General features: G+C 37.4%; 1 protein-coding gene across 1 annotated transcript in view; it reads right to left on the bottom strand.

The window, feature by feature from the left end:
• Positions 1–26,390, bottom strand: part of GPC3 (glypican 3) — a 338,830-nt gene that overhangs the window by 108,358 nt on the left and 204,082 nt on the right. Inside the window, exon 4 of the mRNA XM_036443491.2 lies at positions 5,750–5,883. Within this exon, the coding sequence (XP_036299384.1) occupies positions 5,750–5,883 (134 nt within the window). The remainder of the gene's footprint in view (positions 1–5,749; positions 5,884–26,390) is intronic.

Here is a 26,390-nt window from a genome sequence, read left to right as displayed (position 1 = left end):
AGAGTAGGAGCATTACCTCCTACTGAGTTTACTGAGCCTCTCTCAGTTCTTCTCTTCATTGTCATTCTTTCCTAAATTTGCTCTGGCACGGGAATTAAGTGTATTTGTATTTTATTTTTATGTTTTCTTAAATGACACTTTCTATTGCCATGCTTACAATTTTTAAAGGAGATCAGTTGAATATTTTTATTTCTCTTTTGAAAGAAAGATAGCTGAAACTATCTTTCTTTAAATTAAGTGACTTAGTAATTACCCATATATGCCGTAGTCAAGATTTCTTTTGTGCTAGTAACCCATGACAGACTACAAAAATATCTCCACCCATGAATTAAGGCAGCCTGCCCAACTGAATTGTCTCTAGAAAAAAAAAGACAGAAATTTGGACAATTAGTTTCCCATGATGGGAAAAATAATTTGATTGAAGAACATGCTCTTTGATTCCAATTCCACTTTATTCTAATACATACATGCCAAACAAACTGTTTGACATATAAATAGTGGAGCCCATGAGACTCCACTTAGGACTTGCTTACAGCAGTCTGCTCAGGAAAAAAGCGTCTCTTCATAGAGGTTTCCATTCAATGTGTGAAATGTGGAACTAAGGGACAGGGCCCCTTTGCATTCATGAACCATTTTTGAAATATTGCAGCTGGGAGCACATGATCTTCCCTTGAGGGCTCTTAACATCCTCAAGAGGAGAGTTCCCATATTGGGTTGTGGAGGAAGGTATTCCTTTGCATTCTTGCAATGATTTGCTTGGGCAAGCATCAAAGCAGCACTAAGTGGAAATCACTAAAAGTAAAAATAGCCTTTCACCCCAAACTGCAGATCCTGAACACTTCCCCTTTATCATTAAGGTTATTTTTCTCTCAATATAAAGTAATATGTGATCATTATTCTTTAAAAATTTGAAAACAAAGAAAAGCACATAAATTAAAATAGTTATAATTAAAATGATGCAGGGTCATGCTTAATGCTGCTGCAAAGAAACCTTCACAGTCTGACCCCAAACTATAATTTTCTACCATTCCAAAGATTAGCCAATACTTTTTTCTCACACTGTTCCCTTTGACAGGATCACCTTTACTCTTCTCTACCTGTTGAATTTCTACTAGTTCTTCAAGGCCCAGCTCAAAAGTCACCTTTTACAAGAAGTCTTTCTTGACTCTCACAGGAGAGCTGCTAACTTTCCCATCTATGATGCTGCCATACTTTTGTGCATAACTGTTTTTGTCACTTCCTCCTAATATATGAAAAATATTTATTTGTGTGTATGTTTGCCTAACTAGGCTAGGAGGGGCTCCTCCTATTTATCACAGCCTAACCCTTACACAATGCTTGGCATATAAATGGTGTTGATAAACGTTGAAAGAAGTAGAGTCCAATTTAGGGCAGAAAGACTTGTACCAGACCCAAAAACTCATTGATTCACTCAGGACATACTTAGTTGTTTTGTTCAGAGGGTGGATGTCACTATTGAACTTATAAAGATGCCTATCCAGACCAGAGCAATAATCTGAGAGGGATTGGGAGTCAGCATTGATTTGGACCGGGGAGCTGAGATCAGCTTTTGTTCATTTCTTTCTAAGTAATTTACTAGTATCACCTAATCTATTGCCCCTATAGACCAAATCAGAGAGGAAAGGGAGGAGGAGGAGTACAGGAAGGGGAAGGATGGATGTAATTTCACAAGGGTGGAGGGACTGTGATTTTTTTCACAGGTCAGTAGTTGGGCCAGAAGTTTGGTATATACATGCTGGATGGACTATTCAACTACAGATTTGGGGTTTCAGAAGGGAAAGATATTGCTTATGTATTCTACCAAACTTTATGGAGGATATGCAAATGACAAGAAAAAAAAATGGATCATAAGGGAAATGGTGAAAGAGACATTCAAAAGGGCAAAAAAGGAAGAGGATGACATCTGAGATGTGCTGAAAATATTAGAGTTGGAAAAGGCTACAAAAATCTAATTTCTATTGTCTTATCCTCATCATTTAAAATCTGATGATATTTTCAATATTGATACCTTAAAAGGATATTGGGTCCCATACATAAGCCACCAGTTGAATATCAAATCACCCTTAAATTCAACTAATTTATTCTAAGATTAGTTGTGTGTTGCACACTACCCAGCTGGGGGCAGACAAAACAAACAGATGACTTCTGAATGTTACCAAAGGAATCCTGCATTTCTTTGTGTGCTGTTATTTTTAATAAGGCAATGGGCTTTTCAACTCATAATCAGACTAAGACAGCTTGCTCAAAACCTCCACCGACTGAATGCTACAATAGGGTTTCTTTCCAATTATTATTTTTAATGACAGAGGTTGGAATTTGAACATAGGTGTCAGGGGTGCTGGCAGCACATACATTGTACTGAACAATGTAAAATGCTGTGCAGGACATACTGAGAAATTTACAAATGTACTTACACTGCCAAAACAAGCCCTTAATAACATCAGTGCATTTAGCCAGAGATTATCTTAATCCCCACTTCTTTTCTTTTCCTAAGAGGTTTAACAATGCCTAGTTGAGGGAGTTATATGAAATTGGACACTCTTTTGCTGTTTTGTTTTCTTATTCTGCCAGAGAATTGAGAAAGAATGGCTCCCACAACAGACTCTAAGGATTCACTTTACTATAAAGATGAGAAGCATCATGGGTCAGGCTCATATTTCCAATACCCAAAGGAGCCCTGCCTGACCACTTACTCAAGTCTGCAGGCTTTGGAATTTTTCTTATTATCCTTTCTTTTCTTTGGGGGTAACAGTAAGTTCAAAAATGAATATAAACAAAATGCCAAATCTGGGTGCCCAGCCAAAAACCCATTTATCAACTTGTTTCTCCCTAGAGGTATCAACACCCACAGTCTTCTCTTTCCCTCCACAGAGCCCAAGATAAAAGGCATGGCAGAAGGGCCTTGTGGAACCTCCTACTTACTCAAAACAGTGTCCAAGTAATTTCAAAATGGGACTGCTAGAGTGTTTACTTTGAAAAAGTTCTGCATAAGATTCTGTTATAAATCCATATACCACCTCCTCCATGAAGGCTTCGCCAGTACTCCCTGGGCAGAGAGGTTTTCTCTGTTGTAATTGGCTGCTTCTGTATACTCTGTACATTCTTTTGCATTTACAAAACTGTTTAGGAATTATTTGTATTTAAGTCCATTTCCACATTACACGGATTTGGAAAGCAGAGACTGTGTCTTGATATTTAGTGTCCAATATATAGTCTGACACATAATAGGTGTTTTCTAAAATTCTGCTGGGTTGAAGACAAAGTATATTGCACTTAGGATTTACATTTTATTTATATGTAATTAATATATAATATATAAATTACTTGCTTCAGTCTAATATGCAAGGGATTTCTACCAGCTAAAGATCAATGACAGGTTAATTCATCATTGGTTTGGACAAAGAGTGAAAGCAATGGTGAAAAATGGACAAAGGACTGTCAGGAGTTAAAAACAAAACAAACAAACAAACAAATAAACAAACCTGGAGAAATGGTCTAATTTTGCCTTCCCAGAAACACAAAAACTTCACAGAGATCCTTCATGCCACAGGGAAATGATTCTCAAATAGTTTGGTGCTAGGAACCTGCGGTGTTTTTTAAATATGTTCACACATTCTTTGATACTATTCCATTCAAGTGGTGGAATTTAATTTCCCTCCCCCTTAAAAGCAGACTAGAATTTGTGACTCACTTTTAACGAATCAAGCATGTTAGAATTGAGAGTATGTCACTTCCCAGATTAGGTAATTAAAAACAACAGCTTTCTCCTTGCTGTCTTCCATGGGTCGCTTACTCTGGGGAAGCTGGAGGCTATGTGGTAAAGATACACATGAGATCCACATGGTGAGGAACTAAAAACTTCCTTCCAACAACCAGCACTAACTTGCTAAAGGTGTAAACCACCTTGAAAGTAGATCCTTCATGCTCAGTTAATGCTTCACAGGACTGCTAGCCCCAAGCAACATCTTGATTTGAAATTTCCTTAGAGTCTGAGAACCACCCAGGGAAGCAGTTCCCAAATTCCTGACAGAGACTGTGATATAATGAATGTTTGTCATTTTAAATCACATTTTGGGGATAATTTGTTGTACAGCACTAGATAACTAATACAGCCCTTAACACTCTTAAAAATTGTTGAGGACCCCAAAGACCTTTTGTCTATGTGATATATATCTATTGATATTTGCTGCTTTAGAAATTAAAACTCAGAAAAAAACTTAAAATTTTATTATTGGTTTTTAAACTAACAATAATGAGCCATTATATGTTAACATAAATAACATTTTTATTAAAAAAAGCAAGAAAAATTATATTTTTTTGCATTTTTGCAAAATAACTTTATTGCCTCTCATAATAGGAGACAGATAAGTTCTCCATTGGCTTCTGCATTTAATCAGCTGCAATTAAAATATATGAACAAAAGCCGGCTTCATAGAGATATGTAGTTATCAAAAGACTGATTACTACACAGACCTCCTGAAAGGGTCTTTGGGTCTCCTTGGGTCCTTGAATTATATTTGAAAACTACTGCCACAGAGAAACTAGGAATCCATTAGCTTGAAAGTCAACAAAAGAGAAGAAAATTGAACTTCCTGATATCCTCCTTTAGAGGACTGTCTTTCAAGCTACCTTACTATATTCTCTCACTCTAAACTGTATCATATATGACTAGAAATTGCCATTTCAAAACCTCCTGTAGTCACTGGATATGAATAAAATAATTTAGCCCATATCTGAGATGTTACTTATTTCATCTCTTAAATTTCCATCTGTAAGCAAATGTCTCCCAATATCCTTGAAGTCATCAGGGAGTGGATCTTAAGCCAGTGGTGCATTAGCTGTATTGCTTTTGGGGAAGGAAGGCAATTCTCTTAGATTTGTGTTGGGCTTCCTATCAAATTTCTACCCCTTATTGTGAACATGAAACAAGAATTGCGAAGGAGGGAAGCTGGATGTAGGGAGGAGGAATGAAGAGAATAATACAGTCTTTAATTGAGTTCCTTAAAACTGTTATCTTAATAAAGAGGAACAGGATCTTTCATTTTATCATTCTTAAAAGAATGTGTAGTGTGTAGTATATGTATACACATGAGTGTGTCTTGCCATTTTCTCTTTGGTAAACTCATCCTGGACTCTGCTAATAATGGGAAAAGCCAGAAACCAAGCCATGGAATTGTGAGATCAAATCACAAGCAAAAATATTTTATCAATAAAGATCTTAAATACAGAAGTCCATTCCACCCTACATTGCTATAATGATATTTACATATGGTCAACTTACATTTAAATATAGCTTGGATCTAATATAATATCTTTTTTTAAAAAATACTGACAGATGATAGAATGTAATTAAACAAAAACTCTACTCAGTGCCGAAACCGGTTTGGCTCAGTGGTAGAGCGTCGGTCTGCGGACTGAAAGGTCCTGGGTTCGATTCCGGTCAGGGGCATGTACATTGGTTGCGGGCACATCCCCGGTGGGGGGTGTGCAGGAGGCAGTTGGTCAATGTTTCTCTCTCATCGACGTTTCTAGCTCTCTATCTCTCTCCCTTCCTCTCTGTAAAAAATCAATAAAATATACTAAAAAAAAAACAAAAACCAAAACTCTACTTAGGTGGACTAAATAATATGTATTTTAGAAGCTTCACTCCAATGTTTTTTGGACCTTAAAACACAATTGCTAATTGTATGCTCAATAGAGGGAGGAAGAGGGGAGGGCAGAGACTCACTTTCTGCGGCCGGACAGGGTTTCTTCACGTTCCACATGAGCAACTTTCAGTACCTTCTTGTCAACAAACAGATCTTCAGGATAATAAGCAGATCTATATTGGCGTTGTTGAGTATGGGCACACAACTTTCCAATCTGAAAAAAAAAAAGCAATATAATTATATGATACTTTCACAGATATGATAGTAGAAACAAATTCTGTAATGCATTTCAATTTTCCCCCAATTTCTTTTTAAACAGCAGAATTAAAGCTATTACTGGTGTCAAAAAGGTGGTTATGTTTTTAAAGGGAAGAACCATCTATGGAAAAGAATGTTGAAGACTGGGGTTGGAGGCACTCTAAGTGCAGCCTATTCAAGATTTTCTAAGCTAAAAAATGTGTGTTTTATTTTCCCTAAAGTGAAGTGCATATTTGAGAAGACCCTCTACGCAGGGCTTATGCCACTGATACCTTTTAATAGCACTTGGTATTTATATGTATAAAGAAGTTCAAAGTGGGCATTGCAAAATTTAGGTAGAAATAGTGCAGAAGATGAGGGGGTGTATGAGAGATGTGTAAAATAGTCAGTTATAGAAGAGCAGTCTCCCATGCACAGAATGCTCTCCATTATTATGAGCAGCCTATATAATAAAGAGGTAATATGCAAATTGACTGTCATGCCCTCACAAGATGGCTGCCTACAACCAGGCCAGTAGGGGGCTTAGTGAGGGATGATAAAACGACTGAATAGCAGGCTGTGTGGGGCAACCAGGCCAGAAGAGAGGGACAGTTGGGGGCAACCAGGGTAGCAGGAGGGGCAGTTGGGGGCTACCAGGATGGTGGGGGGGGCACTTAGATGCAACTAGGCCAGCAGAGGGGGACAGTTGGGGGTGACTAGGTTGGCTGAGGGAGGCAGTAAGAGGGGATCAAGCCAGTGGGGGAGAGGGAATTAAGAGTGACCAGGCAGACAGGGAGGACAGTTGGGGGCAACTAGGCTAGCATGAGGGGCAGTTGATGGCAACCAGGTCAGCAGGGGGTATCAGTTAGGGGTGACCAGGCTGGTGGGGGGGGGGCAGTTAAGAGTGACCAGGTCAGCAGGGAGGGGGCAGTTTAGGATCACCTGGCTGGCAGTGGGGGGCAGTTAGAGGTGACCAGGCTGGCAGGGGGGTGCAGTTGGGGGTGATCAGGCTGGCATGGGGGCAGTTGGGGGCAATGAAGCTGGCAGGGGAGGCAGTGAGGGGTGATTAGGTTGATAGGGGTCAGTTGGGGATGACCAGGCCAGCAGGGGGGCCCTAAGGGGTGGTCAGGCTGGCTGGGGAGGGGATAGTTAGGAGTAACCAGGCCAGCAGCAGGGGGCAGTTAGGGATGACCAGGCTGACAGGGGCAGGGGCAGTTAGGAGCAACCAGGCAGGCAGGCAGGTGAGTGATTAGGAGCCAGAAGTCCAGGACTATAAGAGGGATCGGACCTAACCCGGCAGTCAGACATCTCCCAAGGGGTCCCAGATTGGAGAGGGTGCAGGCTAGGCTGACAGGACCCCCCACCCATGCAAAAATTTTGTGCACTGGGCCTCTAGTTTTGTTATAAGGCCTAAGCTAGGGCATTCTAAAAAAAATGTCAATATAGTTTCTCATCTGGCTTTCCAATAAATGACCAAGGGAAGGAAGAAGGCAAGCCAACAAATCAATAGCCAGGATTATTGGCTATGAATCACATATAATTACATAAGCCTAGTATTGAAAGTATTAAAGACTATTGGTTCTTAAGGAAGTATATCTTCTTTCCTCTCTTGCTCTTTAATCCCTCCTGCTGTACCTAACTCTTTCCATTTCTTCTTCCTTCCCTCTATCTATTCATTTGTTCATTCAAAAATACTTATTGGATGCCACCCTCTAAAGCTTAGCTCTTTTACAGGCATACAACAAAAATATAAAAGGGTCCTGTAGCTTTAAATTTAGTTAGTTGAAGTGAATTTATTGGACAGGTGAGTGTCTCTATCAATAGACTTGGAAGAGAACACCTTTCTGTTTTCCATGAACTGTGATTTCTAATGATGCCTTTATTCATGTGCCACAACGGATGGTAGAAATAGCAATAGTTCTATAAAGTGTTGACACTCGAAACACAAAAAGGCAGGGCTTCTGACAGTATCCAGGACAGCAGGTCATTCTAGTAACCTTAGCACCATTATTTTTTAACCAGGCCCCAGTAGTACTGGCTTTGTACATACACAAGGAGAATACACTGTTGGAGCCCAGCAAGGTATAGTGAAGAACTCGGTAGAATGAATATCAAGAGAACTGACCTGCAACCCCACTTCTTCCTCTCACCCATAACAGGTTTTTGTTTTGTTTGTTTTCCATGATACATGATTTATATATTATATTTTGTGCCCACACTCAAAAGACAAATCATCTTCCTGTACCATATATTTGACCCCCTTTATTCTAGTGGAGTGATTGAAATGTAGCCTGCCAGGTAAGACTTAATAAACCATACTAATGTACTGGATACCAAGTGGTGTGGGAGACATGTCTCCTCAAGTAGGTCCTCATTGCTGCCTGCAGGATAACCCAAAACCATGATTCTGGAAGTTAGATTCTTGCATTGGCTACAAAATCTGTAATTCCTACAATCAAACCCAGATTTAGTCTGATATCTGGGCTGAGTATATTCTTTATAATTTCCTCCCAAATGGGAAGATTCCAGATTAATCCTAAGGCTACAAAAATGCACTGGGTTTAAGCCTTTAGCTTGATAGCCAAAAGATATGAAAATGGGGATGGGAGGGTGAACCTTAACAGATTTATTTTTCTCTTAATTAAAGAAAAAAGATGAATGAAAGCATTAACATTTTCTTTCTCAAAAATATATAAAAGGCATGTGTGTGTATTTTAACTTATATGGCCCATAATAGAAGAAGGAGGAGGTGGATGGAGGCGAGAAGCAGAAGCAGAGAGGGAAACGTTCCCATTAGTGAGTCTGCAGCACAAGAAGAACCATGGACACATCATATTGCCCTCGAAAATCTGACAGCTTTTGAGAGAAAAGATCAATTTTCCACTGAACTTTACTCAGTAATCAGCCCAACTCCTCCCCTTTGACGAACTGCACCTGAGGCCACCAAGACTTGAGGGCATCTAGAGGGCTTTTTCAGTTATCTATTAAAGTCCAAGTGACCACTGACTATTAGACTGTTCATCATTAGCTATGATGTACAATGACCACTAAGGGGGCAGATGCTCTGACCAGTGGAGGAGGGAGCCCAATTCTTCACAGAATCGGTCATGGGTTAGGTTGCTGCTGGGGGACTGTTGCCCCAAATCTGCTTCACCTGTAACCCAAACCCAGAGAGGTTCCTCAGCCTGGCCTGCGGGGATTGGCCGAATCCAGCTCTCCAACATCCCCTGAGGGGGTCTCAGATTTCGAGAGGGCACAGGTCAGCCTGAGGGACCCCACCAGTGCATGAATCTATGCACTAGGCCTCTAATCTATAATAATAAAAGTATAATATGCTAATTAGACTGGACAGCTGAACGACCTTCTGGACATCATTCCAGACATCCTTCTGGACAAAGCCACAGCAGCCAGGGTGAGGCAGTGGGGGCCAAGGCAGAGATGGTTAGGGGCGATCAAGCAGGCAGGTGAGTGGTTAGGGGCAACCAGGCAGGCAGATGGGTGGTAAGGGGTGATCAGGAAGGCAGGCAAGTGGTTAGGGGTGATCAGGCAGGCAGGTTAGATGTTAGGGGTGATCAGGAAGGCAGGAAGAGTAGTTAGGGGTTATCAGGCAGGCATGCGAGCAGTTAGGGGCAATCAGACAGACAGGTGAGAAGTTAGGGGAGTTAGGAGTGATCTGGCAGGCAGGCAGAGTGGTTAGGGGTGATCAGGCAGGCAGGCAGACTGCTTAGGGGTGATCAGGCAGGAAGGCAGGCAAGTGGTTAGGAGCCAGCAGTTCCAGATTACAAGAGGGTGCAGGCTGGGCTGAGAGACACTTCCCTCAGTGCATTAATTTTGTGCACCAGGTCTCTAGTATTAATTATATAACTTTCCTACTATCGGGTCTAGTAATAATTAATGTTTTAAAACATTTGTTTAAAATCTTGCTTGGCGTTGACTTGTATTGACATAACCTTCAAACACGTGGTATCTACAGAACGTGTGAAGTGCAATTAACAAGTTTTGCTTGAAAAAGTTTGTGTTTGGTTTAGTTTTTGTTGCAAAACTAGGGCTAAGAAGATGGCGGATGAAGAGCATATTCGGCACTGCATGCTTTACGAGTTCCAATTAGGAAGAAAAGCAAGTGAGGCTGCAAAAAACATCTGTAGTGCTCTTGGTCAAGATGCAGTTAGCGCCAGAAAATGCCAGCGTTGGTTTGAGAAATTTCGCGAGGGAAATTTTTCGTTAGATGACAAGAGTGGTTGAGGCCGTGTGTCCAATTTTGATCAAGAAGCTCTTCAAGCTCTTTTGGTGCAAAATCCTCAAATTACCCAACAAGAGCTTGCGACAACTTTAAATTGTTCACAAAAAACAATTTCCAATCAATTGTGTGCACTTGGCAAAGTTCAAAAGTTTGGAAAATGGGTTCCTCATGAGTTGACCGACAACAACCGTAATCAAAGAGTCACAATTTGCAGTTCGCTCCTCTCTCATCAAAACCGTTTGCCGTTTTTAGAGCAAATTGTTACCAGAGATGAAAAATGGGTGCTGTATGTTAATTTGAAAAGGCGGCCTCAATGGTTGGACAAAAATGAGGCTCCACAGCCCACACCAAAACCTGACTTGCATGCGAAAAAAGTGATGTTGTGTGTTTGGTGGAATTTTAAAGGAATTCTTCATTATGAACTTTTACCATCTAACCAAACCATTACAAGTGCAGTGTATAGTGCCCAATTGGAAAGGTTAGCCCAAGCTTTAAGAGAAAAAGAACCCGCGCTGATTAATCGGAAGGGCGTAATTCTTCACCACGATAACGCACGACCGCATACTGCAAGAATCACTGCTGAAAAACTGCGCCAGTTGGAATGGGAAGTTCTCCCTCAACCTGCATATTCTCCTGATATTGCCCCTTCCGATTACCATTTGTTTCGTTCTTTGCAAAACTTTCTTCTTGGAAAAAAATTTAATAATGAAGAATGCCTCAAAAATGCATTGACCGAATTTTTTGCATCAAAATCACAAGAATTTTACAACAGATGGATTAAAATGCTTCCTGAGCGTTGGGCACAAGTAGTAGAAAACAACGGCAACTATATTGTTCATTAAATTTTGTTGTATTGTTTAAATAAATTCGATTTAAAAAAGTATGAGAAAACGACATTAATTATTACTAGACCTAATAGAATCCAACTGATTACTATGGTCCCAAGGTGTGCTTTTCTGAGAACTGTTGTGAAGTAATTTGTGTATATTTAATCTTTGATCATTGATAGATTCATCAGAAACCTAAAAATTAAAAAATAAAACTTTCTGTATGGTTTTGCATTTTAAATATCAATTCTGATCTTCTGATCCATTCTGGAGGAATAGATGTGTTAGGTACAGGAATGTGGTAGAATGGGGTGGGTTGGAATTCCATAGGTTTTCAATAAAATGAAACCATAAACTTCAGTTCATTCAGTTAAATTGTCTACTACACTGTTATTCAATTTCATTTAATTAAATCTTAAAACTTTTATTACAAAATATATATTGAAATGATGTGATTTACAAGAAAAACTTTTTAATAGTAGTAACCATGCCCATCTGACAATTCTACAGGTATAATAAAAATGCTAATATATGTTAATGTTTAGTCTGTGGTTAATGTTTTGTCTTGTTAATTTCCCCAGGGCTTTTATTACTGATTTAAATCTGCCACATTACTCAGCTGTTTGCATTGCTTCCACAAACTGCATGGAAGTAGCTCAAATGAACAATGATTAACAAAAATGAACAAACATTTGGCTGGCAAACCATTCTTATTATATGCTTGTAATCGTTACATACATTTTTAAAAATAAAGAGATGGGCATGACAGGCATTTTTCATTCATTTTTCCTACAGAAAATATGCATATTAGCATTACATTAATTTATAACCTTGTACTTCAGGAAGCACATCATTATGAATTAATTATTGGTTGATCTGAAAATAGAGCAAAGGATAATGAACAGATCTGGTGACAATGTGTTTTTCCCCCACAGATATTTTGCTGTGACTCATCAATTGCTTGACCATTAAAATGAAAGTTCACTAGTAGTAATCTGTAGTGTACTAGTATTATGAATCAAGATATTTTAAGAAATTGGGTGCCAGTACTTGAAAATTCCACTAAAGTCAGCTTTTTCAATAAATTGCAGTCCAAAAAATAAAAGGGTACTAATGTCCTACAGATTGGTCCATTATTAAGTTGAACTACAGCACTATAACATGCTGAAAGGAGCACAAATATTGTTGTCTTATTTACAACAATATTTAAAATATTTTTGAAAAATCTAAATTTAAAATTAACTATAAATGTTATTATTATAGATTTTATATTTTATTATACAATAAAAATAATTTACAACATATTTTCCGATATGTAAAGATAGATATTTGGCTTCAAAAAGGGAGATTATAAGAGTCCCTTGATCAATCCATATCTGCAATGTCTGGGACTGAAGATGTTAAATGTATGAAACTGATTTATCAGAGTTTTCTGACTCATAGAAATAAGGGAGCTACACAGTAGATTAAAACTGTAATTAAGAAACAAAAATATAACTTCTTTGGTCTTATAGACCCTAATAACTTATCTTACTGTGTCTAAAGCAGTAAACCATTTTAGAGCAGTATTATAGTTTGAACTAAGTTGCAGAGTCATTGTGAAATCAATCATTCATAGTTTAGAGAAAAAGAAATTAAATATTTAAAAGTTGATATTATAAACTCTTTAAAATAAAAATTATTACACTTTTTCAGAAAATAAATGGAAAGGCCACTGAAACATAGTAGAGGGTAAGGTATGGTATTATAGTAGCTGGAAAAGTCCACACAGTAATGGAGAAACTAATAAACACTGTAGAGTTGAAATTGCTGAATGCATACAGGACCAAGAATCAGTAGAGATAATCATGTCACATTCCAATGAAAGATATTAACTCCTTGAATTAAAGATTTGGTTGCAAACATAAAGATAAATTTATTATCTAACTCCTCAGCAGATTTGTGGATTTGCTCTTCAAAGGGACAAATCTATAGGCACAAACTGGACTTGCTATTTTGCTAATATTCAACCAGTATCAGCACCAACTAATTATTGAAGAATATCTATAATGTGAGAGCTTGGGGGCAAATGAGTAGTGCTGAAATATTCGAAGTGTTGAACGCTGTATTTAACCAAACACCATTCCTAAAAGTGTATGGGAAGCTGTGTACCTGCTAGACAGCAGCACTGTTTCAAGATTGCTCTGACTGTAACTTCAGTCACACCTGTTAGCTACAGTGTATCTGAATAAAGACATAGTCTCTGACCAATGCCTTGGGTCTCTGCTGATTGCACTGCACTGTAGATAGACCACTACTGATTGGGTTTAGCAAAAATTATAGTCTGAATGGCTCAGAAACACTTCTGAGACAATTTTGAAAAGGACATGATTGAAAGGAGGAAAAATAATCAGGTGAATGGAGAAGAGTTGTGACCTCTGAACAGAAATAGCACAAAGAGAATTGTCTTACACATTTCCTTCTATGGCAGCAGCATTCAACATTGTTATCATTCCAATCCTTTCTGTCTACAGATGTTATTCTCACTCTCTTCTCCAATCTCTTCTTTTAATCAGTTCCTTAAATGTCAGTCATGATTTCTTACACCCTGGATTGGCAGCTTGTGATTTCCTCTCCTAGTATTCGCACATTTTCAGCTGCCCAACAAAACTTTAGGCATCATCTAAAACTGGAATTCCCCTGCCTTATTCCATTCGACTCAGAGACACATGAATATCAGAACTAGCAGGAACACTTTAATCTGTAAGGGCAATTCTCCCTTTTATAAGTAGGAAACAGACACAGAGAGAGGCAGGGACTTGCATATGCCTGCTTCTGGAGGTGTTAGGTATGCTCAGGGAAATACAACCTCAATTGAATTTCATTCTTAGCAAACAGATTTCAGAAGCTTCCCAAACACAATACATTCTAAATTAAAATAAAAATGGTATCTAAAGATGAGTTCTCTTTTATATGATTTATGCTCCGCTGTCCCACCATTCCTGTGAATAATTGATAGCTGTCTCACATGCTTTTCAAATGCCCACTTATGGTGCCCAGAATATTGTAGATAGAAATAATCTAAACCGCACTACTGACTTATCTTGGACAAATCATTTAATCTCAAAAACCTAAAAGAGGTTTTGCAAAGCAAGTTTGTTCCAAGGAGGAAAGGTGTTTCCAGCAAAAGTCACCATTACAATGCCAGATCCTTCCGGTGTGGGGTTACTTGTACAAATTTAGTGACTTCTATAACAAAATACTGATAGGCACAATTACCCTGGTTCCACAGCTTGCATGGCAGCTGCACAAACCCATTTGGACTGGGGACACCTGAAACTCATTACTCCACTTGAAGGAAAATCAAATTACTTCATTTTGGAGTCAATTTACAGAGTGAGAGCAGGACCTCAAAGACATAAGTCCAGAGGAGGGCAAGTGTGACAAAGAAATGAGTTACTATGAATACGACTGAAGAAGAAAGGAAAGAAAAAAGCAATACTTGGCTACACATAGCTGGTGATAATAATTCTAGCTTTTCCAAGGAGTCAGCCCCTAGTATTTCATCAGGAGGAAGAAAAACAAAATGAGATTCTCATCCTTTACAAGGGCACAGGTACTACTGTTAGTAACTGCAAAGGAGAATGGGCATCTCAGACATTGGAATTCTGATAGAAACACTGGGAAAAGACAAGATGATTAGCTTCTTATGTACTGATTTTCCTTTAGAAACTTTTGATTAACTGACAAATCAGCAGGCCTCTTGCTAGGGTCATGAAATCAAATATATCTGGAGCCAAAGAAGGGGAATGAGACCAGACCTATGAGGGGAATGAGACCAGACCTATCTGCTCAGTTTTATTAAAAACTCATTGCTTGGTGCTAAGACAAATCTCAAACGATTGCTTTTCTAATAAAGGCAATCTCTTCATTCTCAGTTTGCTTATCTAGATTCCTCTAATATACAGAACATTATCTGCCACACATCTTGCCATCCTGCCAAAGGTAATAACATACATGAATCAGAAATGCATTGTTTTTATCCCAATGTTGGAAGCTCAGCAACAACAACAACAAAAAAAATGTACAAGCATTCAGGTTCAAAGTCCTCTGCTTAAGACTGCTGGGTAGGTCTTCCTTAGGACACTGCCTCAAATATCAACTCTAAGAGATGTAATCTAGATTATTGAGTCAAATATATTCAAAAAGTAAATAATGAGCCCTAACTGGTTTGGCTCAGTGGATAGAGCGTCAGCCTGCGGACTGAAAGGTCCCAGGTTTGATTCTGGTCAAGGGCATGAACCTTGGTTGTGGGCACATCCCCAATAGGGGGTATGCAAAAGGCAGCTGATAGATGTTTCTCTCTCATTGATGTTACTAACTCCCTATCCCTCTTCCTTCCTCTCTGTAAAAAAATCAATAAAATACATTTTAAAAAGGTAAATAATGAAATAATCATAATAAAAACATAAGAAGGTGAATGATAACATAGAGCCAAGAATCAGTTGTCTGGATCACTCTATAAAAATATTCCTTAAAAAATGTCCTTGAACAAATGTCCAAAGAGAAAATCAGACTATGGAGAAGTCTCTGAAGTCCTTTTGCTGTCACCTACTCATTCACTTTCTTAGTCACTCATCTACCTAATGAATCGAATTTCCCATCCTCTTCTCATGGGGTCTCCTCTCAACAGGCAATCTTTCTCCTATCCATCTATCTATCTTCCTACTCTTGATGCACTGTGCTAAAATATTCCTTCTCCTCGCCCACCTTCATGCTCATAAATCTTTCTATTTACTCTGTAATGAGGACTTTACTTGAAAGGTATACTAAAAAACTAACAAAACAAAACAAAACAAAAAACAAACAAACAAACAAACACCTCATTCCCTATCAAGATGGTCTTGCACATTGTCTATTGCAAAAGCTGAAGCATCCATGTGCTCTTTCTGTTGAGAACTCTCTCCATAATAAGTTTTTTCTAACCAAAATTTGTTCCTCTCTATTTTTCGATTTCATGAATGACATGTCAGTCCTTGTATTTGCTCCCATATTACAGATTTGGCAACCTGGGCCAAGAGGCAAGGTGTTTGCCTTGAGCCACAAACCATGGATATCTGGTCCCAGGTCTCCTGTTTATTTTCATAGAGAAAGAAATATGTTATTCCACTCCTCTATGCCTCAATTTCCTCATCTATAGAGTGAGGACAATAATAAATTCCACTCCATATGGTTGTAGTGAGGACTAAATGAAAGGATCTGTATAAAATACATAACACAAAGCTTGGTAAGCAAAAGGGACTCAATAAACAGAAATTCTCCTTCCCCCAATCCTTACTGCATGTTCACCATCTCGCACTTAAAATGAAAAAAAGACACATAGCATTTCTTAACATACATTATGTCCTTTCCTTTTACTATGGTTATCTTCAGCTTCCTTTTCTCCTCTATATGTGTCTCTCTTCCCCAATCTGGTTTTCTGTGTCTTCATTGCTGTAAGAATATGGCTGAACTAAAAAATTTCTAAGGGTCTTGCAAGCAGTACCACTGTGGCCTGGCCACAGTATGGTTTGGATGCTTCTTGGGCAAACAAATGTTATAACTACTCCCTCATAAACAGGTTAGATAATGCTATCACTTATTACAGGGAATTGTTTTATTATATATATATAATTTATTTCAGAGAGGAAGGGAAGAGAGAGAGATAGAAACATCAATGACGGGAGAGAATCATTGGTCGGCTGCCTCCCACACACCTTACACTGAAGACTGAGCCACAGCATAGGCATGTGCCTTTGACCAGAATCAAACCTGGGATCCTTCAGTCTGCAGGTTGATGCTCTATGCACTGAGCCAAATCAGCCAGGGCTATAAAAATTGTTAAGGGCATTTTATTTTGTTCTGATCAAGGTAAATTTCATGAGAAAAAAGTTAAAGAAAAGCCATTTGTCATTTCAATGAAAATCTCTGAGAAGCAAATACTTACTATACTATAAGCTAGATGAAGCGTTGGCCTTTTGATCAAAAACATTAAACTGACATATGGTGCCTCCCCATCTCCAGGTAAACAAACCTTCTAGGTTCTATTGATTTGCTTCTGAAAGTTTTATTGAGTTTCCACTTTGAGTTCTGCAAAGTGTCCTAAAGGCAAGGAAAATGCGCAAGGCTAGCTTTGGTTTGCCCCACATGCAAACAGTTACACTCCATGCTAGTGGTCTACGTGGCAGTAAAAATTCTTTGAGCTTCATTTCTTCAATTAAAAATCCGCCACTGGAGATGAAACACCCTGTAGCAGGTTTTCCCTTAAAAGGAAATTGCAATCTGTTCTCACTAGTATATTTTCTTGAAGACAAAGAATGATAAGGAAGAGGAGGGAGGAAGGAGGAAGGAAAGGAGCAAAAACGGGGGAGGAAGAGAACCTGAAGGACAATTTAGATAGGACAATTCAAATGAGTGCTGAAGTCATTACATGAATGTCTATGGTTACAAAGAATTTATTTAAAATCATCCTCAACTGAATGAGCTAACCCAATTTTATTCCCACTAACTTAAAGTTCAGCAATCCGACATGGTGATCTCAGCATCATAGATCCCTAGGCCATTTGGCTTAGTATCTCCTTTAGCAATGTTCTCTAAAAGCAAAGATTGGTTGTAGCTTAACTTTTTCAGCTATGTATCCAACTTGAGATAATAAATACATCAATAATTAGCTACCTATTGGATGAAGTTTATGTTTGAATATAAACTGAGTATTGAAGGGCAACATGCTGAAAAGCTCTGGATTAGTTTTCTACCAGTTAGTTCATAGTCTATTTTTTGTATTTTTTATTTTTATTTTGCAGAATACTGATTTACTTAGTCAATTAATTGGCAAGACCATACCCTAAAACTATGCACATTAAAATGGCTGTTTCCAGATTGCTCAACAGGTGCACGATGATTAATTATAGTTACAGATTCCTAAAATAACTTTTAAATTTTTTCAAAAAGAGTTTACATTGTCCTTAGTAAAATTAAATAGGTTTCAGGTGTACAATTTTATAATACATCATCCATATATTGTATTGTGTGTTCACCACTCAAAGTCAAGCCCCCTTCTGTCACCATTTATCCCCCCTTTATTCTCTTCCACCTTTTCCCATTGCCATTTCCTTCTAATAATCACTATACTTCTGTCAGTGTTTATGGTTTTTCTGCTTAGTTCCTTCACCTTTTTCACTCAGTCCCTCTGATAGCTCTCAGTCTGTTCTCTGTATCTATGAGTCATTTTCTATTTTCTTTGTTAGGTTATTTTGTTCCTTGGATTCCTTGGATTCCACATATAAATTTAATTGTATGGTACTTGTCTTTCACTGACTTAGCAAAATACTCTCCATGTCCATCCATGCTGCTGCAAAAGATTATATATATATATATATATATATATATATATATATATATATACACACACACACACACACACACACACACACACACACACACTAGAGGCCCAATGCATGAAAAGATTCATGCAAGAATGGGCTTTCCTTTCCCTGGTTGCCAGCACGGCTGCCTTTTCACTCTGGCCTGGAGCCACCTTTCCACCTTCCCACGTTGCCTAGAGGCCCAGAACGCCTGTGTCATCACAGTGTCAATGATGTAAGCGTGCCCCTCACCAACCACTGCTCAACACCTGTGTGTGCAAATTAACCTGCCATATTTATTGGGCTAATTTGCATAGTCACTCCTGATTGGCTGGTGGGAGTTGTGAAGGTATAGTCAATTTCATCTTACTCTTTTATTAGTGTAGATTTTTATAGCCAGTAGTATTCAAATATGTAAATGTACCAAAGCTTTTTTTATCCACTCAGCTATCAATGAGAACTTGTGCTGCTTCCAAATCCTGGCCATCCTATCTAATAAAGAGGGAATATGCTAATTGACCATCACGACATCACAAGGATGATGGTGCCCACAGCCAATAAGGAGGGAATATGATAATTGACTGTCACACCCTCAAAGATGGTGGTACCCACAGCCACAAGTTGGGGGCTTCCAGTCCCCTCAGCCCTGCTGGGGCAACAGGTGTGTGTTTCTTTAACAAAAGAAACTTCATACACATTGACAAACATTTAAGATATAATAGTATTCAAATGTTCTTTCCTACCCATATTGTTAAGCATTAGTTTAATTAACACTGACACTTTGAAATCCTAGAAATAATTAGGATCATTAATGTCATCCCTACAAAGGTATGAAGAAAGTTTCTGTAATAAAACATAAAACTGCTTTCACAAGATTTTCTGGAAATAAATAGCTCACTGTGAGATTTATGACTTGTTTTATATATTAATCAATGGTACAATGGTGCTCTAACAAGGTTAAAAAGTGTTCTCTGATTTCCATTATAAAGATAATTTCAATCAAGCAGCCTAACAGCCTAATAGTGGGTCATTCTATAATTCAATTCTAAAAATGACTACAGCACTCATGCAAACAAGAGAATGAAACAGGATGAGAGAGCAAACCTAGAAAATTATTAAAGAGAAACAACAATAATGATTTCCATCTTGCATTTTCACTGACCTTTGTAGTACTCCTCTGCAAATAGAACTGAATCATTCCTCATGGTCTAATAGATATCTTTTGTTCCTGCCCATCCATTTCATGTAAATGATGGTATATATGCTGACCTTTAATTGGCTATAACTAGAACACATTTTGAGAAAAAATATATTGAGTTGCTTTGATTTGTGCAAGAGTCTAAGCGGGGAGAAAAAAGACTGATGGTTTCTATTCACTATTTCTATAGAAAACCTTATCTCAGATGTTTTTCAAGTCTCAAGTGAATATTCGTATTTAATTCCTTTTGCATAAAGAATTTCTCAGGTAACTTACAAAACACATATCTAAAAATATCTTTGAAAGAAATTTCATCTTCTGCCTATTTTATTTCTCTTCCTCACATAAAAATGTTCATGATAGACTATGCATTGAAATCCATACTAATGATATACCTATTGTGATTTCCAGGAATCCTATAATCAAGAAGAAAAGAAAATCAAGAAGCATCTTAGATGCTAGTTTGAATATTTTTAGGTAGAAGAAGATAGAATAATTCTAAAAGCAAACCTTAGAAGCACACTCACCATGTAATACCAAATAAATAGATAGCATAGCAGAAAGAATACTGGCCTGTTCATCACAAGCCATAGGTTTTACCCTCGTTTGACATTCATTAACTGGTTGATCTTTGGCAAATCTTGTGCCTCAAATCACACACTTCAGGGTTCTTATCTTGCAAATAAGGAGGCTAGACTAGATCTTAGCAGGTCACTCCAAATGTAGCATTAAAGATACAGACTCTAAATATAAATTTAAAAAAATCATTTAAAAATACTTTGTCACCCACAGGGCAAAGGTAAGGAGAGACCAAAGAAATTGATAACAGTTCCAGTATCAGATATGGGGAGGTTTTGATGACAGAAACGAAGATCCTAATCCAAGGTAAATATTACTCTAAAATGTTTTTAAGGGCACAACATTACCCTGACTGGTGTGGCTGGTTGGTTGAAACCTCATCCGCTACACCAAAAGGTGGCAGTTTTGATTCCTGGGCATATATATATATATATATATATATATATATATATATATATATATATATATATACACACACACCCAGGTTGCTGGTTTGATCCCCATGCAGAAGGCGACTTCCTGATCGATGTTTTTCTCTCTTTCCCTTCCTCTCTCTAAAATCAGGGTTTTTCTTTGTTTTGTTTTTTTTAAGAACAGCCATCAAGAGAAGCTTGTGATTTGGTGCTGCTAATAGAGCAGAACCCCAGTTTACAAAAATGTCATGAGGCCAATCCTAAGAACAAGTTCCATGTTCTTACAGTCTTTTATGGACATGTGGACATGTGCTAAGCTGGACTGTTTGTCTATATTTACACATGTAAGTGTTTCACTTTCCCTTATAAGTTGATTTTTAATTTGGCCAATTAGCCAAACAGTACAAAGCAAATATCTTGAATTATTTATAGATTTTTCCTTTGATCTCATAACTTAAAAATGCTACTAAAATACCCAGTTAGTATATATTTTTTCCTTTCTTTACAACTAGCAGTCATATCTCATTTGCTTAATTTGCTAACCCTCACTTTTCGGCCTTGTAGCTTGCCTTCCATAGTCTATGAACTAAATATTCATATTCTGGTTTGAAAAAAATAAAATGAGTAAATGCCTGCCCTATCTCTGTTAAGCCCCCTTCTGACTTCTAGATTGATAAAGTTGCTTTCTTTTTTATCCAGTAGTTTCCTTTATTCTGAGAGCAAAGCTCCTCAAATAGACATATTCATTTGTGGCAACTTGAAAGTTGTGCATTGTCTTGAAAGTTACATTCAGTTAGTGTTTCTTATTTCCTCTTCCGCTGTCGCTTTGAAATCTAAGGCCAGGGATCAGGACAGTTGGCTGGTAGGGATGGCATTGAATTTCTAGCCAATACTCTAAGCAAGGAAATCTAGGTGCCATATTAAGAAAAGTGAGTGATGGAAGGGAAGGAGAAACAGGCAGATAATTTATACCCAGGAAAGCTTAATGGCTGGTAGAATCAAGTCACAAATTTCAGGGGCCCAGATAAGGATGTAGAAAACATCCTTAAAAATTCTGGGAACTTCATCACAGAATTTTATTTGCCTTTAGCTTCACTTAAGAAAAAAATTAAACACCTACTCTAAGACATTGCATACATAATATGGGATGAGGATAGAAGAATAGTAATATCACAAACTAAAACTGATGTTGATTTAAGAAAATATCAAGTAAGTCATAGTTGAGACATATTGTAGTTTTCTATATTTTTCAAATCTAGAATTTGCAACTTATTTGTATTATGCTAACATGAGTGCGGCAATGATTATATTAAGTAAATACTGCAGAGGGCATATAGCTAGAAAAAAAATCATTTCAAATAGTCTGATTCACTTTCCATTTTCCATTTACTCCCCTACATTGCTTTTTCCCTTTCTCTCCATCAAAAGATATAAACTGATAACCCAATCCCAAGAATAAAAAGTATAGTTGCCATTCATTATAAAGGGGAAGAGACTCTAAGTAGGCAGGATAGAATTTTTAAAAAGCAAGAAAATTTAGTGATTTAATAAAAGGATAATATCTAAAAACAAGGGAATATCATAAAATTATACAAAAAATATGTAATAGATATATATTCATTTTTATACCAATCTAAATTTAATAATCATTTAATAGTGGCACTCAGCAAAAGCAATTTAACATTATACTACACTGTACACACCCTAAAATAAAGAAACCATAAACATAATTTGAGTCCTTTTTCTACTTCCAAGGTGACACCAGCACTAAACCAGAACTAAGAAAGACGAATGTTAACAATCCCCATTAAGAATCTAGATATAGCACACTTCCCTTTATTCATGAATCTTCTGTGAAGATGACTGTGATCAACTTGGTTTGCCTGGCTGGGAATCAAGTCACCTGAACACTTGGGGGTAACATGATTGATTCTCCTGGTTATTAGGGACTAGAGTTGGGCAAATAGAAGCAGAGAACTACAGCCACAAAGGCTGAATAAACTTGTGCAAAGACACAACAAAGGACACACACTAAGAAACTTCAAGTCCTCAGGTAAAATGTAGAGTACCTGGAAAGCAGCCTCACCTGAAAGACCATCCTAACATTAGGAAAAGTATACATAAATTCTGCTGCAACCCAACTGGTTTCATTTCTTAAAACAGCTTCCTGTTATTTGTGTTGCCAGCTCCTGGCAAAAGATCTTGGGCATAGGAACTCAGTAAACATGTATCAAAGATGGTGCTGGTAATGAGAAAAACCTCAAGATAAACACCCCTATGTAAGGGCAAACAAAGGAAAATAAGGCCACTTTGCCTCACAGCATTTGAAATGAATCTCTTCCATGTCAGATTTTATAGTGCTAGTGTGCAGGGCATTATTAGTAATTTTCATAGAGGTTTAAGAGGTTGTTTTTTTAATCACCATTCTGTAGATGAAGCAAGTGGGGTTCAAGAAGAATGTACACTATGCCGATGGTCACTAATATCAGAATGGCTAAGCAGAGATTCACATCCTAACTCCCGAAGCCCACATTCTTCCTACTATATCACACAACCTTTTCTTACTCTGCTCCTCAATACCAAACTGACCCATTCTTGTGTAGGGTATTGATTTACCTTTCCATCTTGAAAACTTTACCCTTAAAAATCTCTGGTGCTATTAAAAATGAATGTTTGTTGTAAATTATTATTCCTGGTATCTTGAAGAGTCTTTGGTCAATAATAATCAGAAAAGTGAGACAATTCTGAATGGGGCTTTTCATAGTAAAGCAATTTGATTCATGCATTTTTTTAAAAATAAATCGGTTACCTATTCAGAAGATATGTGGGGGAGGAAACGGACTTTAAAATTTGATAAACACAGATGTGTGAGGGAAACAGTCCCATCAGTGTGCATTATTTCACCCTCTGTGATGTGGGATTATTAACATACTTTACATAGTGACAGTAAATATCACATGTATTCTATAACTTCTGTCAGGTTTGATTATGCCAATTTATTACAAGTATTGCTTTATTTCTAATCAGAGTTAGGACAGTAATTTATTGATAGTTCCATGCTCTTTTTTCTACAGTACTTTATGTCTAAAAATCTTGTGAAGAGACTAATCAAAGGTGATTTAAAGTGTTCATAATTTTTTTAAAAATCTACTAAAAGGTTGCTATAGTCAATAAAATAATTAATTTTGCATTAAGAATTTGTTAAGGAGAATGGGATGACTGGGTATATCAGAAACTTAGTAATCATGGAACTCCTTTTATGTTAGGAAAAAGATCATTGCAGGTTTTTATTTTTTCATTGCAAGGTTTAATGCCTAATAAGAAAGCCACAGAACTTGATATTTTACCATTCTTTATATTTCTGATCTGAAAGGAGGAAAATGGAATGCCATACATCTTTTAAAGTATCTTTTAAACCTGAGCTCATCAAGAATGGATTTTTTAAAAGTAAATGCTGTCCTCAGGATAGGTCCTGATCCTGAGGGAAGTCTAAGCTACAAGCAAATTTAGGAAAATCTACTTAGGATTTATACAAATATGAGGAAAAGCAAAGAAAAAAAAGCTAATCTAATTGGAAGTGTACATGTAATTCTCAAAGCCATATGTAAGAAACAGGAGAGCTGGCAGAAATGAAAGAGCCTTAGCAATATACTGAATTCCATTCTCCCTCATTCCCATTGGCTAAATCAGCTTGGGTTCACCTGCAGAGGGAGCCAGTTTCCACCCACACATTTCAAGACTGAGTCTGGCCTTGGCCAATAGAAGACCCTCAGGAGCTCCTGCAGTAGAGAACAGCTGAAGTGGTCTCATAGCTGGCACCTGCTTCCAAGCCTTCCTGCCTTGGTTGTTTAACCTGGAAAATGATACTCCCCTCCTTATTAGGATCATCTTAAATATCAAATAAGTCAAGCCATGTAAAGTGCTTGGAACTGGGTGTGGCACATGGCAGTGATTAATACATAATCACTCTCAACATCATTGTCTTCTTCATAGCACAGTTGAAGTTACTTTCCTATGGCCACTATCCTGTGGCAGCACATAAACACCCTATAGCAATATTCTGATTCCTGGATTGATATTATTTCCACTGTGCCATTTCCACAGCAGGTGGTTTGAGAAGCACCAAAAGGTCCTACACACACTTCAACATTTCCCACTACAACTGAGTCTCAATGACTGAGCGCTCCATACTTGATAACCCTTTTGAAGAGTTTTCTGACAATATATAATTTGCTAAGTGAAGTAAGTTTGTTTCTCAGAAGAGAGAACACATTAGAGAATGAGAAGCAGAAATAGGCTTCCTGTGATGACTGAATCATGACCAATATCACCATTTTAAACCAAGTACAAGACCTGAATGAGTAAGCCACTGAGTAAGATGCAATTTTGAAGGCGAGGAAGAAGGGACAGGTTTTGATGAGGGGTTGGTCAGAGGTGGGGGATAGGCAGCTAGAAAAAAAAGAACAAATGTCTTTTAAAACAGTTGAGAGGAATTTTCTGCACAAACACTCTGTTTTCACCCCATGAACCTGAGCCTCAAAGTTAAATCTGATCACCTGTAAATTTCCAGAAGCATAAAAGAGGCCCACACCCAGAGATCAGAAATATGTGTATATTGACATGGTTTCTGTGCCATTAAAGTCTCCTTCAGCTCTACTTCATGAGATTTAATGATAAAAATAGCTTCAAGCGTACGCTTGAGTTAGAAAATAAGGGGTTCATCTATTAATTCTACGAGGATACCAAAATTGACTTTTAAAAAAGTCACACATATAATTTTTTTCTTTGAAATAAAAAGATAGCACATTAACTTCAAGCTGTGCTTGGGCTGCATATTTTATGAGGTCTATTTGTACTGCATGCCTTTGATAGGCTCTATTTGTGGCTGGAAGTACAAACATACTGATTACAATCACTCTTTCCTACACTTAGGAACAAAATTAATTATCTGCAGAAAAGCAGAAAGGCTTAGATAGACTCTCAGTAAATGATAATAGTCAGTGCCCAAATATAATGACTCTGTTTCTGACTTTATCTGGTTTAGACATTCTGAGTGAAATGAAAAAAGGAAAAATTAATTCACTTTCTGAATATTCTTCAGAAAATATTTAAATTGGGTAATAAGAAGTCAGCATAAACCCTTCCCTAATGCCCCATCCCCTGTATTAAATATGAAAACAGCCTTCTTGGGCTATGCATTCTCAAAAGGGATTTTTTTTTTTTGTCATATAGATTCTAGCATTGCTTATATCAGTTTTTGTTTACTTGAATAATTCATTTGAATAATATGGTTAATATTCATACAGTTATTGTTTTACTAGCTGTTTTATAAATATGCTTGTATGCTGTTATATTTTAAATGTTTTACATATTGTCACAGTTTTTTATTTTAATAAATAATTTTTACAATGTTATTCAGGTATACCGTACTTTCTTGATTTTGATAATTTACCCATTTCAATTGTACAGCTTAATTATTTCTATTAAATTTATCAAGATATGTAACCATCACCACAAACCAGTTTTAGAACATTTTCATCATCCCAATAAGATCCCTCATGCTCATTTCAGCATTTTGGGAAGTTTGATGCATTTTGAACCCCACGCCTCAAAGGGACATTTTCAAAGGACATTAAGAAGTCTGTAATAAAACCAAAACAAAGGTTATTTGTCCTTCTCAATTAATGTCTTCCCCAACATGGATAGAAATAGTAAATTGTGAAACAGTATAAGCTCTCATTACCAGCCCTCAAACAGTTGTGGCTGCTAGTAATAATGAACTTTTTATTTTACCTTACAAAGACTGCAATATCCCAAAAGAAAACTGCCCAAATTCCCTCATTTT

Source organism: Pipistrellus kuhlii, unplaced genomic scaffold, assembly GCF_014108245.1.
Source record: "Pipistrellus kuhlii isolate mPipKuh1 unplaced genomic scaffold, mPipKuh1.p scaffold_m20_p_19, whole genome shotgun sequence".
Lineage (NCBI taxonomy): Eukaryota > Metazoa > Chordata > Mammalia > Chiroptera > Vespertilionidae > Pipistrellus > Pipistrellus kuhlii.
The sequence above is the reverse complement of the archived record's forward strand: the minus strand, read 5'-3'. Positions and strand labels throughout refer to the sequence as shown.